The sequence below is a fragment of the Curcuma longa genome, chromosome 2 (genome assembly GCF_044706935.1).
Source record: "Curcuma longa cultivar G26 ecotype Majalengka, Jawa Barat chromosome 2, ITB_CL_G26_1.1, whole genome shotgun sequence".
NCBI classification, from domain to species: domain Eukaryota; kingdom Viridiplantae; phylum Streptophyta; class Magnoliopsida; order Zingiberales; family Zingiberaceae; genus Curcuma; species Curcuma longa.
Genome location: NC_133862.1, coordinates 1,664,928 through 1,680,162, shown reverse-complemented (window position 1 = coordinate 1,680,162; position 15,235 = coordinate 1,664,928). Strand labels below are relative to the sequence as shown.

Genomic DNA, 15,235 nt, shown 5'->3' with positions numbered 1-15,235 from the left:
TTACAGAAAAAATGAAAAGAATGAACTGCCATTGAGTTTCAAAAATAGAATGCTGAAATTTGATGGAAACTGAAATTTGAGATTCTGAAATAATGTTTGAGAGAAGAAGAGAAGTAGAAAAGAATGGCCGGAATCCAATCATGTATCATCTTTTGTGCCCAAATCTTCCACTCATTGAAAAATCAATTTCTTCTTATCTTTTCTTGCTTCTAATTGCAATCTGAATTGTTTCTGTTCTTTCTTTATTGCTTTTCATTCTACCTTTATACTGGAATTTATATCCATAATAGTGGTAGAGAGTAGAAGATTAGCAAACTTATGGTAGTTCAAGAAACATGTGTAGCTTGAGTGCCCTCTACCAAAAAGCATAAATTTTAGTTAGAAGGAGAGCCACATAATGTTTATCCTGGGAGGTTTGAGTGATATCATGCTCAATTCATTCATGAAAGTGGAAGTTAGTATTTAGTAAACCGAAAGTAAAATGGGTGTCCAAGAATGCTTAAGATCTTTGAGATTTATTATTTTAGATGGTTGCTTCTTCGATTTACTAATCATGTTTCGAAATGTGTTTAGGGGGGTGCCATTGAAGTAGGATTTTATTTTCTTTATTTGCTTGAGACAAGCAAGAATAAGTGTGGGGGATTTTGATGATTGGTTTAATTGGCATTGCATTTTACTTCGAATTAATAAACATTTGAGTTTATTTGGGTTAAATAAAGGGTTTTGGTGTTAAAATTGATATTCATGATTTTAATTCGAGTTAATTCAAATTTTGCTTAATTTTTTAATTTTGGTTTTAGGTGAAGACCGGGAAAGTTGGATGAGCTCAAAATTAGCCAGATCAAGTCACTGTTGAATCTGACTGATCAAATCAGTTGAAGCAAACCAGAAATTGAGCCAGAATTGAACCAAATTGCTGAACCGGACTAACTCATGTGAACCCGGTTCACTGGCCGGTTCACTGGAGAGAAAACCTGCGGCTGGAGAAGAGAACAGTAGCTTCGCAGATTTGGATCGCGATTCTTTTCCTCGCGCGCGCGACACCGACGGCGAGCTCCGTTCACAGCTACAATCTCAGTCAGCTTCCATCCTTAACGGCAGATTCCGCGATGATCAGCAGCTAACCAGAGGGTGATCGGATTGCAATCAAGATCGATTTCCAGATCACGCAGTTCTCTCTGTCGCATTCCGCCGAACCAGCAGATCATGGGCGTTCCCTAAATCTGAAATTTCCAGTCGATTGTAGGGTTCTTTGGAGTTTTCCACGGCTTTCTACAATCGATCTACTTCCATTCTTCATCAAATTTTGGCAATCAGATCTATATCAAGATTTAAGGACCGATGTCCTCTGTTCTTCACGCGACGAAGATTCCAGCTTCAAAGGGGCGTTTCCGGTGGCTGGAATGTTCAGATTTAATGGCTGAAAGATTCGGAAGAAGTTGTTAAGAACTACAAGGGCGTTCCCTGAGGTTTCTTCGCAGATCTGTGAAGAGAAGGAAGTTGAACTTTGATTTGAGTTTGTGAACGATTTTTCCAGCATTTCCTTAACCTAGATCTAGTTTTGTTTCATCGTACAATTCCTGCTTAGATTGTTTTAGCATAAGAACATTTCATTTGATTGATTTGAAATACAATAGACCTTTGATTTGATGAATTTTGTTTTAGGTTCCTGTTTTAATTTCACAGTTTCGAATTTTGCAGTTTGTTTGATAAGGTTTCTGTAGTTAGTTTGTTGAATCAAAGATGGAATGTTAGTTTAATTGCATTAGAGTTAAGTAGTTTGATTGCATTTAGAGTTAGATTTCTTGTTTATTCTAGTTCAATTTGGTAGTTTATCATTTTGTTATTAATTCTGCATTTAGTTAGTTTATTTTTCCAGTCATTTAATTTTCTTAGTTTAGCTGTAATTTCATTTGGTTAGTTCATTTAGTTTAAATTTTGTTTAGATGTTTTGGCATTTTAAATCGTTTAGTATAGAAAATCCAAAAAAAAAGAGTTGAAAATCTAATTCAAACACACTTATTAGTATCCTTGGAAAAATACGACTTGGGACTCCATGCTACACTTTTGTTTTAGTTTTGAAATGTTTCGATCTATATCAATTTGATGCACCACGTGACACGTAGAATGGTAGACACCACATCAATCATGGGGTTCACCTTTCGATGTCTATATGTCCATGTCCACGGACAAAAGATGAGAGGATTTATATAAGTAAGATTTCTTATGCTTCAGCAATATGATCTATCATGTATGCTATAATATATATGAGGATCAATGTATCATATGTCTGAGTGTCACGAGCAGTTATCGATCAGTTCCAGAAATGGATCATAGGACAACTATCAAGACGATCCTTATGTACTTATGAAGAACTAAGGATGTGTTCTTAATATATGGAGATGGTGATATGATTACACATGGGTATACTGATGTCAGCTACCAGACAGACAAGGATGATTCTAAGTCCCAATTTAGATATATATTCACTTTAAATTATAGCGCAATAAATTGAAAGTGTTTCAAATAAGACACCATTACAGCTTGTGAAGCAGCAAATGAAGCAGTTTAGATTAGGAAATTCATCATTGAACTTAGAGTGGTTCCAACCATTGTTAAAGCATTACTTGCTTATTGCAATAACAATGGAGCAATCGCGCAGGCTACGAAACCTAGGTCTCACTATATATTCAAATACGTGCTTCAGCAATATCAATTGATCGGAAAGATCATCAGTAGAAGAGAAATATAAATTAAGAAGATTTTCACTGAAAAGAACCTTATGGATCCTTTAATCTCTATCTTAAAGTAAATTTGAGGAACACATAGAGGTGCGTAGTGTTGGATACCATAGAGATTGACCTTAGGTCAAGTGAGAGTCTGTTATATTTGAGAGGTGTCCTAAGGCAATCGCCTTACAATTATACTATTTATTAGATAAATAACAATTAACTATTTGAGTGCACATTCTTTATGTGTTTGATTAGATCTTGAATGCCTTTAATACGCTTTATAGCATGAGAGAATTTGTGATTGGATCACAATTAGTGAGCATCTCTACATATGCAATTATGAATGTATTGAAATATCCCTAGTCGAGGAATTGATGAGGACGAACATCATCGATTCTATTGAAACTAGTAGGTTTTAAACTCCTTGGTTTACTAAGCAGTTGTTCTCACTGGCTGGAAACATTGGATGTTGAGAGTTAAATGTGGATGTTAGTTAAAGGTAATTAGTTCATTGGAGTGACCTACCTTGAGACGACTTCATATGGTTTTATAGATATGTCAATGAAGATCTCAATGCAGCTTAAATGCAAGTTTTCTTTGACATATGGTATTCAAGTCACCTTGGTCATGGAGGCTTATACTTTGAAATCTCAAGTAAACATCTTCGAAGAGATATGGACTCGGGATAATTGGGTATAAGTTAAAGAAACCGAAGGTGTTTGAATAACCCACAGTAGATTCACCGTTCCTTGTAAAAAGAGACGTATACCCTGTAGCCGCTTATTATGATTGTTATTAAAAAAAACTTTGGCCAAAACATCACATATCAAGAGAATGACACTATTGGACACATATACAAGTAACTTACATCCACAGGATAAGAAAATAAGCTTGGGCTAGGTGTGATGTAGTCACCCTAGTGAAGACTGACACATATAAATCATGTCCTGAACTAAGCGAGTATAAGATGGTGAAAAGAATGAGACATGTTTCATTGTATCTATTGAAGGGTTTAGAAATTATTTTTGAATCAATCGTTGATTTTTTGATCAATTAGGGATCATGGTGTATACTAGGTGTCACTCATGATCGTTCCGTAATTAATGGTTAATTACGGACGACCAATATAACCGGGAACTTATTGGGTCACCACACTATAAGTTCTTCGAATGACTTAAAATGAGTTTGAGAATTAGATTCTCAGATCGAGAGAAACAAAGTCTAGTTGGACCAACAAAGACAAAATAATGAACTTCATATTATGGAGACAAAATAAACAAAATTAGTTTAGTTCAAATCGAAGGTGGTTTGGTTATTGAACCAAATGTTTCAATTTTAAACCAAATTGAACCAACTTAGTTTGATCCATGATGGAAGATATTTTGATAAAATAAAAGAGATGAGGGGATTCATCTTGTAAAGACGAAATGAACAAAACTAGTTTGGGTCAAATCGGAGATTGTTTGGTTATTGAACCAAGCGATTTAATTTTGAACCAAAATAAATCCGATTTGCTACAGTACGGTTTGATTTAGTTTGCTACAGTAACTTGAGGTTGAACCTGGTCCCTTTTTTTCTTTTTCTCTTCTAGTTTTTTTTCTACCGAATCCTATGATTCCCTTCTCGCTCGGCCGCTGCATGCCCGCGTGAGAAGGATTCTTCGCTAGCGACGGAGTCTCCGTCTTCCTTGCGTGACAAAATCGTGAGGAATGAGATTTAAACCGAGTGTTGGCCGCAAAGGAGAAGGTGACGAGCCAAACCCTAGCTCGCTGGATTCAATCTCTCCTATGCGCCCTTGATTTTCGCGAGCACCGCCGGCCCCTTCTTCTCCCCGAGCACGGCAGCCTCCCTTCTCACTCGTGTCGTCCGTCGGTGAAGCACGAGAGAAGAAACCCTCGCGCCATCTGTTGTTCTTGATGGTTTGCACGAGAGGGAGAACGACGGGCCTGTTCTTGGTGGTTTGCGTCAGAGGGAGAATGACGACCCTGTTCTTGGTGGTTTGCACAAGAAGGAGAACGACAACCTTGTTCTTGGTGGTCTGCATGAGAGGGAGAATGACACTGAATCCCTAGCTAATTTTGTTCGGCTGCGTGGAAGAAGGCAACCCCGAAACCCTAGCCCCCACCGCCTCCTTTCTTCCTCTTGAGTACGCTTGCTGCATGAGAACAGAGCCAATTAATTGTTAGAATCGATGGAATCAAAATATCTCCATAATGATATGATATTGTCCACTTTGGGTCAAAACCCTCATGATTTTATTATTGGGCTCTACCCAAAAGACCTCATTCCAATGGAGATATCTTTCATCCTTTGTAAACTCATGATCTTTTCCATGTGTTTTAGATGTGGGATTATGTTTGCACCATTGCAACTCAATAATCTCCCCCTCAAACAAAGGACCATAGGCCCCCCTCAAACGAAAAGCCTCTGTTTAATATCCGAATCTTCGACCCACCAGGACTTTCTACCCCTCGGTCCACCCGACCTACTAGGACTTCTTGCCTAAACACAACTAGGACTTTCTGTCTGGTATCTAGTCCTCTTGATTCAGACACGGGAGCACCCACTTCCTTTGTTAAGATTCAACCCACATGGTTAGATCTGGATCATGGCTCTTCTAGCGGTTAGTCCGGTGAAGAGCGGACTCGCTCTGATACCACTTGTTAGAACTGATGGAATCAAAATATCTCCACAATGGTATGATATTGCCCACTTTGGGCCAAAGCCCTCATGATTTTGTTCTTGGACTCTACCTAAAAAGCCTCATTCCAATGGAGATATCTTTCATCCTTTTTAAACCCATGATTTTTTTCCATGTATTTTAGATGTGAGACTATGTTTGCACCCTTGCAACCTAACACCAATCACATGACATCTTCTCAAATCGATTGCATTTTTTTGATTGAGCGGCTTCTCCCGAGAGAGGTTGGTGAAGCTTTCCCGGAGTGTCTGGGTTTCTGCCATAGCATTTTTCATGGTCAAAAATTGTTTTCGGCCACTGGAGAGGTCATTTATTGTTGTCGAAGTCACTATTAGATTTAGGGATTGGGTGTTGTTGTCAGGATATGTTGTTGCTAGAAGCTTGTGAAGCTTCCAGAGATGTTCCATCAATGTCGGAAAGGGTTTCCGACCATTTGTCTTATTTCGGTGGTTAAAGATTGACCATCGAAAATTACATCGAGAATACAATTGTCGATGATAGTTAGAAAACCCCAAAATTTATCACAACAAATGTTGTTGTGTATTACAATTTTTCTCTCGTATCGATCGTTGTCGATTGTTGGCTAGTATCGAAGACGGTGATGTAACTCATGACTTTGAAAGTTATCTAAAGAAGAGCTTGGCGTGAATCACCAGTAAAAGCAGAACTTTGATAAAGGTCACTCAATTGATGCCACCGCTCAATGTCATCTATTAGGTAGGCATAGAATAATTGTTATTTTGAAAAATTTTAAATTTCAGTCATGTCTTGTACCTGTTGTATCATGTATTTGCATGCGTGTGTTGTAATAATTATCTTTAATTATTATCTTATTTCTGCTGCACACGTTTGTGAAACGTGTAAACACGTGCAACGCACTGAAACTATCCCAACAAGTAAAGCTTAGAGTAAAGTATGAGAAACGTCACTTATGTATTAAGTGTGCAGGAAAGTCCTTATAGGTAAGAAGGATAGATGTGAGGCAAAGGGAAGTTCAAGAAAGTTGGAAAGCAAACTCTTGGCGAGAGAAAGTCTTTATAAGTCAGAAGGCCGGATGTAAGGCAAGTGAAATCCAAGAAGATGGATGATCAGATTCTTGGCAAGAGAAGAAAAATTAAGCACACGAATTAAATATATGAGAGGTAATTTAGACGAATTCGATAAAAAAACTTCCACTAGTTGATTGCTCATGATATACAATCGACTAATATTGGTATCAATTAACTAGACGTGAATAATTAGTCGACTGATAATGCTGTTCAGCTTTAATTCTACATATCAGTCGACTGATTTCCATGTCAGTCGGATTGATTTGAGGATCGACTCGACTGATAAAGAATATCAGTTGATTAATTCTATTTCGGAAGTAAGCAAAAGAGGATCGATTCAACTGATTTTGTTTCAAAAGCAAGCAGAAGAGAATCGATTCGACTAGTGACTTGATTATCCATATCAGTCGACTGGTATATGAATTGATTCGACTGATATTTAAAAATTGATAAAATCAAATACTATTTTAGAAGGTTCAGAAGTCGTTATTTCATCGCTAAGCAAATCAGTGGGCTGATATGAGAAATCAGTCGATTGATCTCAAGAAAAGTTGAACAGGTTTAAATAGTGAAAGTTAGCCGTTGTTGGAGATTGTTAATGCAATTTTACTTCAAGATTTCTTACTCAAGTGCTGAAGAAGTTATCTGATATTCAACTACACAACTTGAAGCAATTTCTAGAAGAAGAAAAAGTAAAACTTTTAAGATCATTGTAAAACTTCTCTTTTTCCTATTTGTGTTTTTGCTTCTTTTGCAAGCTATTATATATAATCCTATTGTAAGAATGTTTCTTCGCCTTCGGGGTTTCTTCAAGAAGGAGAAGGTTTAGTGGAAGTGATGAGCTGAGAGTGGATCTTTGAATTAGGATACTAAGTAAAATCATTTGAGTTAGCATTGTGTATGTGGCGTGGCTGATTCGCTGAAAAGTTTCGGCTACTTTAGTTCAAGACTAAGCAATTTAAGCTATTCAACCCCTCCCTTTTACTCACAAGTTCGTAAGACAATCCATCTCTAAGATTTTGAGTGCTTGTTTGAATAATATATTTAGAAAATTTGATGAAGGGTGACGAAATAACTTAGTCAAGATTGATCAAATTGAATATAAAATTCAAACAAATCGAGGATGACTTAAAATTTGGAAGCGATAAAAATTCACAATCGCGCTATTCATCCTTTGCCTCTGGCGACGAGATAGATCGTGCTCTAGTTCTGTTCTGGATTCTATTTTGGATTTTTAGGTTTTTTTTTTTTTAAAGAAAGTAGTGGAACTTGGTAGTGCATGTTGGTCGTCCTTGTCGTTGACGTTTCTTCGTAGTTTGAAATTAGATTCAAACTTGGACAAGTTTCTTGGGTTACAAGTTAGAGGGGCAATCTAGAAATACTTTGGATTGACTACATCCTTTATCAATATCCTCTAAGATGGATTGGATGGAGGGTATTTGAACCGTCATTTCTTATAATTTGAAGCAAAATTTGTATTTGTGGCATTTTAGTAATTCTTATTTCTCTATTTGTTTTTACGACGGATCTTGGAAAAATCATAGAACCTCTATTATTGTGTTAAAAGAGAAAGTGCGTGGAGATTGCAGAAAAACTTAGCTGTGTTCTTGTCGCTTTTCCTTGCTTTTGTGATTGCTAACAAAATAACAACAAATGTTTTGTAGTGGAACGCCACAATCTTCTTCATCTAATTTGAGGACGGATTATAAAGACACTCTAAAATAAACATAATCATCTTTTACTACAATAGAAGGACTCAATTGTGATCTAGGGTTTATAAAAAATATATATAATTTAGGATGTTAGGGGTGAGGTATTGTGCTTGAAGGCAGAGACAATAACTATCGAGATTTACAATCTAGGACAAAAAGAACATCGCTATACCATGCTCGAAATTAATTTAAATTATATTAACTCTCAAATTATTGGTCTAAATATGGGATCTTAATCTTTTTTATATATTAACGAACACTATTTATTCTTTCTAACAAATTTTACCAATAAAACTAAATAAACTTATTTTTAAAAACTAACTTTTATATTAAAGAATTCTATGCGATTATATTTTCTAGCACTTTCTAAAATATAATAAAAATCATTGAATATTTTAAAAAATCAAATATTGATAGGCAACCGGCAAAGAAATTGCTAAGCAAGAAAAAAAAAAAGGCAAAGAAAGGCAACGTTTTTCTATTGTGATGAAGGTCAGATCTATTCCCCAATTGAAATAGGGGGAAAAAGTCAAAGAAAAATTCAAAATAAAAAAAAAGTTAAAATCAGCCAGATAAAATTATATTTAATTTTATTATTTTTTTATAATTCATATATCTAATTTTACGATTTGTCTAATCATAGTAGTGATTGATTCAATCTCATACAAATTTTTCACCCACTATCAGAATAAATCGAGAAGCATAAATACATCCTAACAAACGGTCTAATGTAGACCCGACCACGGGCCGGGTCTAGGCCGGACCCGGCCCGAACCCGGATCGGGTCAACGGGCCGGTTGGCGCGTTGACCAGGTTAGCCGAGCCGAACCAGAACCGGCCTGGTAGGATGCCGGGCCGATTACGGTTCAAGCCATTTGGATCCGACGAACAGCCGGTTAACCGGCGGGTTGAATCGTCTAACAAACGGTCTAATGTCACAAGTTTTTCAAATTTTCTAAGTGTAATGTGTCATAGGTGAGATTTCAATCCTTAGTGCTTAAAGAGTCCATTCTAACATAGATTGATGAACTCTTCGGATGATCCAACATCATAAAATTTTCAAATTCTTTAGGCGTAACGTATTCTATATAAGATTTCAACTTTCATTATCTACCTAAGGAGTCCATCTCATGTCTTATTTATTGCTTCATAGCAAAAAAAAAAAAAAAAAAAAAACTACATCTCTTTCAAAGGTGTCAAATGGTGTGATTCATACCAAAACAAGAATTGCTTTCATGATTATCAACAAAGGATAAGGGGCACCTCATCTCTTCTGATGATAATAGATAAATAATTCAAAATATATTTATGCTTGACTTGCGGTTTTTGATAATTTAGATATCCAATTTGTTCCCGTCAAGAACTCCGCTGGGCGCACACGTCACTTCCTCAGATGCACTGTGCGGGAAAAGGGTGGAGACTGGTCGCGGATCACCGGAGACCTGCAACCACAGACACCGTGAGATGGCTGGCCGGCGGGACCGGCGAGACCACTCCGATGCTTAAGTCAGCGACGGCAGCTGAAGAGAAAACGAGAGTGGCAACAGTAAAAACAGTGAGCAGAACATACCTGGCCCCTTCACTGGGGCTCTCCTTATATAAGGGTGAGTCGGTCCGTACTACGGACGAAGCGAGGTGGACCTTACCGAGAAGGTACTCTCCGTACCGGGAAGGAGTGCCGTCTTTAATGAGGAGGTACACTGTGGACAGTGTCGTACGTCGAGACGGCGCGTGGCCGTGCCTGGCGGCGCGCCTGTCAGAGAGAGTGGTCAGTTGTACAATAGAAGGACTGGTCAGAGACAGAGGGTACGATCCGGCCCCGACTCCGTGGATCGGGTCGGGGCTGCGGCTCAAGTCGGGGATGCTGCTCAGTCGTGCTATCTGTGAGTCGGTGAGTCGGGTACGCCACCCACTCGGTTTATCTGGGAGTCGGGTTGGTGGGATTATTCGTCTCCTCAGCGGGCCCACTGGGCTGTCGGGCTTGGATGGAGACTCTCGGGGCGGTTACCTGGGAACCCGGATCCGGGTCCTAGTGCTTCTGCCGACTATCCCCGAATGGTTGACTCGACTCGGCCACGTCTCTCAGTCGGGTCCGGACCTGTATCCTTACGACCGTAACACAATTCTTACGATCCAACTAATTTTAGAGGTGATCGATCTGACGCATGAAAATTTCTCATCAACCATCAAGATAAATCGAAAAGCATAGATAGATCTTGATGGACAATTCAGCATCATAATTTTTTTTTTCAAACTCTTTAGATGTAATGCATCTTAAATGAGATTTTGACATTCATTATTTAAGGAGTCCATCCTATCTTTTATCTAGCTCCATAGCACCGGGGACAAAAATAAAAAAACATCTTCGTCGAAGGTATCAAAAGGAGGGATCCACAAGAAAACAAGAAATGCTTTCCTGGCAATCAACAACGACATAAGGGCGCCTCATATGATGAAATGAAAGTCAAGGGAGCAACAGTGAAGAGGACCTACACCCTATGAATCAGACGACACAATGAGGTACGTAGTTTACCTTCTAAAAAAATTATACGATGTTATTAAATTATTATATAAATCTTTCTATGCAAAATTATGAATAAATATTTAGACATCAAAATTTTGACATGCTCACTAGAAACTAAGTTAGAAAATTAATGTTCAAAAGTTATTAAGAGAATAAATGTAGCCTTAAAGAAATTTCTATTAGATTAAAAAAAATTAAATTTGTTAACAAAAAAGTCAAAGGGCAAATCGTAGCATAGAATGTTTAATTAGGTATGAAAGCTCTAATGGAAATTTGAAATTAAACGCGCACAAACAATTATAACATCAATTAAACCTTTATCTCATTAGGCAGGTCAACTTTTTCATTAAAAAAGTTTAATACCTACCTAACTAATTTTGAGTGCTAAAATATCGTAATCAATTGTAGTTTTTTTATTTTTTTTCCTCATAGATAGTCGTAGAGTTGATCGTGTGTGGACTGCTGAGGTGACAGATTTCACCTTTTACATGAAAGTGTTAAAATGTGTTTTAAACTTTAAAAAAATCTTAGGATCGAATGATTATAGAATGATTATATAATTCAAAATATATTTATGCTTGATTTGTTATTTTAAATTGCATGTAATTTTCCATCGATTATGACCCATCTATTACCTTAATAATCGATGAAAAAAAACGAATTGATTTTAAAAATTAAATACTTAAATTATTTTAAAAAATAATTTTTTTTTTTGTAAATATGGCATGTAACAATCTATGCACTAAGTTTTATATATATATATATTTAAATTTTTTTTTATTTATGCCACATTTCTAATCTTGAATTGTAAAACTGTTTTTACCATGCAACAAGCAAAGTATTATTTTATCAGATACATTAATAGTAAGAATACTTTTATATTACTATATTCTTAAATAAATTAATAGTAATAAAAATCTTTTTATAAAAATTGAATTGAATTAACGTAGATATCTAATTATCTTAAACTAAACACTACTGGAATTGATTTAGTTTAGTATATATTATTTTTTTTAATAATCTAGGTATTTAAGTTTTATGATCCATATCATGACTACTACCTAAGATAATCGATCTAGTCTTATAAAAAATTTCATCAACCATTTAGGTATTTAAGTTTTATTATTCAACTAATGACTACTAAAGTGATCGATCTAGTATAATGAAAATGATCTCAATGGTTCAAATGAATTTAGAAACGTAAGTGACAGCCCATATAATGATCTTAGTCAATGGTTCAAATGAGGAAACGAATTTATTGCGCTCCTTAAGTTTTAAACCCTGGTATATAAGAGAGCCTCAAAGTGTGCTTACAACTAAAATTTAAAAGAATGGATGGTCCGATCTCAAATTTCACCTGTCACATAAATTGAATAGTATTCATAATTATCCATCCAAAACAATCAACGCCCTTAAATTTGTCATCCCACTAAAATAAATACATCATAATTAGAATTCAAATCGTTGATGTATATTTAATTAACTATTGATATCTAACAGTTGCACTCTATAGCAAAAGATAAAATCTGTTATTCTAACGATTTCACACGATTAGCTCCACATGCATCTGTGAGAAAGTAAAATAGAAAACTACAATTGGCCACTAGACATTTTCTCAACTTCGTCGAAATTTAATCCTTATCCATTATAATAAATTTATCCCATAATAACGAACTTAATTATGCCTTGAGAGTGGCACTCAAAACCCTGATGAGAAAGTGTTATATCATAGCTTGGGGCTAACATTATTCATTATTGTACCATAAATTGTGTGCATAAATGAACTTTTATTAGAGAAGTTATTATCATTAAATGATTAATAAATTTAATGTTTTTTCATATGCATTTTACAATTATTTTTTATTATTATAATTGCTTTTCCTCGATGCTTAACCATGTGATATCTTTTAAACTTGCACGATATCTTTTTTAAAAAATAAATTAGTTGTTTTTAATTTACCCTCAGATTTTTTCAAAGTCAACAACAATTACCTCCTAACACGTGGTTTGCTCGTGCCTCTCACGACTACATCTATCGCGATTATTCCTGAGATAATGCAGCAAATGTTTTTTTTTTCAAAAAAAATCTTTTCTTTTATCCAAAAATGTAAAAGGACGCCCAATTAAGCCATTAAGACTGCCAAACACTAATCCAGTATCGCCACGTCGCGGCCGGCACCACCGTCCGCTGGGGCTTCGTCTTCACCGCCGCCAGCGGCGACAGCGGCGACGTTCAACCACTGCTCGAAAGGTTCGCACTCGGCCTTGTGAGACGACCTCCAGTGCGTCGCCTGGCACGCCCTCGAGCAGTACTTGACGAGGCTGCACGCAGAGCAGAGCCAGAACTCGTGCCGCCTCGTCTCCGGCCGGCCGCATCGGCTGTTGAAGCACAAACTGAGCTCCTCTCTCTTCAAAACCTCGCTCCTCGACGCAAACCACTCCACCATGAAACGGCTCGCCGGGTGCGGCTCCGGCGGTGGCGTGGAACGCATCCATAAATCTAAATCTTTGAGAAGAGAGCCCCGACGATTTGTGTAGCACTGAAGCGGGGAGGAGGAGGAGGAGGAGGAGTGCAGGAAAGCCGCGAACTCACGTGCGTTGGCCAGCAGGAGGAAGCGGCGGCCCTCGGCTAGGTTGCGGCGCACGCCATAGCCATCCTGGAGGCAGTGGCCTAGAACTCGCATCGCGTCCACGTCGCCGAGGGAGGCAGCCCGGGCACAGAGGGCCACGCCGGCTTCGGGATTCTTGTCGTTCTTAGATTTTCCGCTTCCGTTGAACTGGATGACCGCCAACGAGAAGAGCGCCGGCGTGTGGTTCCGGATCGCCGCCTGTGCCATAAGCGAGAGACCACTCCTCCGATTCCTCAAGCAGTAGAAGTGGATCTACAAGCGCAGAAGAAGAAAAATGATGATCGTTCCATCTAAATCAAACAGAGAGAAGAGAACCCTACCATGCCCAGGATGTAACAAGCTTCTCGGTTTTTGGAATCGGCGCATCGTTTCAAGAATCCATGAGAGAAATCCGACCAGCTCTTGGCTTTCACGGCGAGCGATTCCGCCGATGCTCTCGAGAGAACCAGGGGATCGAGTCCCAGACGATTGAATCTCTTACACCTACCGAATACAAGAGCAAAAACCCAATTCCCCTCAGCAAAAACAACAAATCATCAGAAGAAAATTGGAGAAGACGAGGAAGAACGGGTACACTACTAAGACAGCGAGCAGATTGGCGGGACTCTCAGCGGAGGCGCTCAGTTTGCACAGGACCGCCACAACGAGCTCGTCGGGAAGGACGTCAAACAAATCGCCCTTCTCCGCCGCACGCGCCCTCTTCCGACCTGAATCTGCTCCTCTTCCGGAGATCCCCATCCCCCTCTTCCGTCCTCTATCACCTTATCAATTCAATCTCCGGATATCACCGGCGACTCGGTAGCAGCAACGGAGGCGTTGTTGCCCTTCCCAGACGCAGTTATTCGAGGTCGCGTCTTCTCTCTCTCTCGTGCCCTCTGGTTCGAGACAAAGCAGCGCCCTTTTATGTCGAGCATCGGAGCGAGGAAGGCGTCACCTCAGCGCATTGTTCGAAGCCCACAAATCACACAGATCATCCGAACCGTCGACCTCTATCCCCAATTTTCCATCATCAAAATTTCGACGGGTACTCTTATGGGTCAGTTTTGAGTAAAAAAGTCAGTTTTTTTTCCCCAATGGCAAGATGTAAATTAATTCTGACATTGTTAACCCAGAACATTACCGATCATATCAAAAGCGATTGGCTGGTACAAACGAGGTGACAACATTATGTGAGATCCAGGTTTGTTTTGGAATGGCAAGATTGTAAATAGTTGCTGGAATGGATTATGGGAGCGGGTTGGCCAGGAAACCGCCGGCTTGTCGTGCTGCTCATTAGAATATTCTCACATTTTAATTTATTAATTTATTTTTGAAAAATATTAATTGTATTTCCAAAAAAGAAAAAAAAATATGGTTCAAACCATCCAAGCGGGTGGGTCCCAGTATGTTGATTGGCGAGAATACGAAATGTTAATTATTTGAACGTGATGCATGTTTCTAGTAACGGAAATTAAAAAAAAAAAAACCTGGGTCAGTCGGTTGGTTCGGTCTGAATTGGATCGGTTTTTTTTCTTCTTTTGATTAATTTCTAATTTTTTTTCTAAGTTTCATACTTTGGAATCAACTTCAAATAATGAACCATAAAAAAATTATATGCCAAAGATAACAAAGTATCAGTTTTTCTTTTGGTAGCTGCCAACTATAGAAGAGAGGAGGAGGGGAGGTATAGATGTAAATTGGACTAAATTTTTTAATTTTTATTATTTTTATATTAAAAACAAGTCCAATTGCCTCGTGCCCGATCACATAAGCACAGTTTGCTATAGTCTGACCTAGTCCGATGTAGAAATGGGTTTGTGTAGTTAGTCTACGCCAAAGGGGCTATTTATCTTCTTGGGGCTATTTATCTCCTCTGCCCCTAATATAGTAAATTGAGGAGTTAAATTG

At 38.1% G+C, this 15,235-nt stretch overlaps 1 protein-coding gene across 1 annotated transcript; it reads right to left on the bottom strand.

The window, feature by feature from the left end:
• Positions 1–12,729: 12,729 nt before the first annotated feature.
• Positions 12,730–14,211, bottom strand: LOC141821056 (F-box protein At1g67340-like). Its single transcript, XM_074708418.1, has 3 exons — positions 13,923–14,211; positions 13,669–13,831; positions 12,730–13,600 (listed from the first exon to the last, which is right to left on the bottom strand). Exons 1-3 carry the CDS (start codon positions 14,084–14,086, stop codon positions 12,866–12,868), a joined length of 1,062 nt encoding a protein of 353 aa, XP_074564519.1. The 5' UTR covers positions 14,087–14,211; the 3' UTR covers positions 12,730–12,865.
• Between the last annotated feature and the right edge of the window lie 1,024 nt (positions 14,212–15,235).

Excerpts from the sequence above, each read along its gene's own strand:
- LOC141821056 (XM_074708418.1), bottom strand. The coding sequence starts at position 14,086 with ATGGGGATCTCCGGAAGAGGAGCAGATTCAGGTCGGAAGAGGGCGCGT. Across the intron at positions 13,832-13,922 it reads CTGCTCGCTGTCTTAGTAGT|GTGTAAGAGATTCAATCGTC; the intron begins GTACCCGTTCTT and ends TGTATTCGGTAG. Across the intron at positions 13,601-13,668 it reads CTTGTTACATCCTGGGCATG|ATCCACTTCTACTGCTTGAG; the intron begins GTAGGGTTCTCT and ends CTGCGCTTGTAG.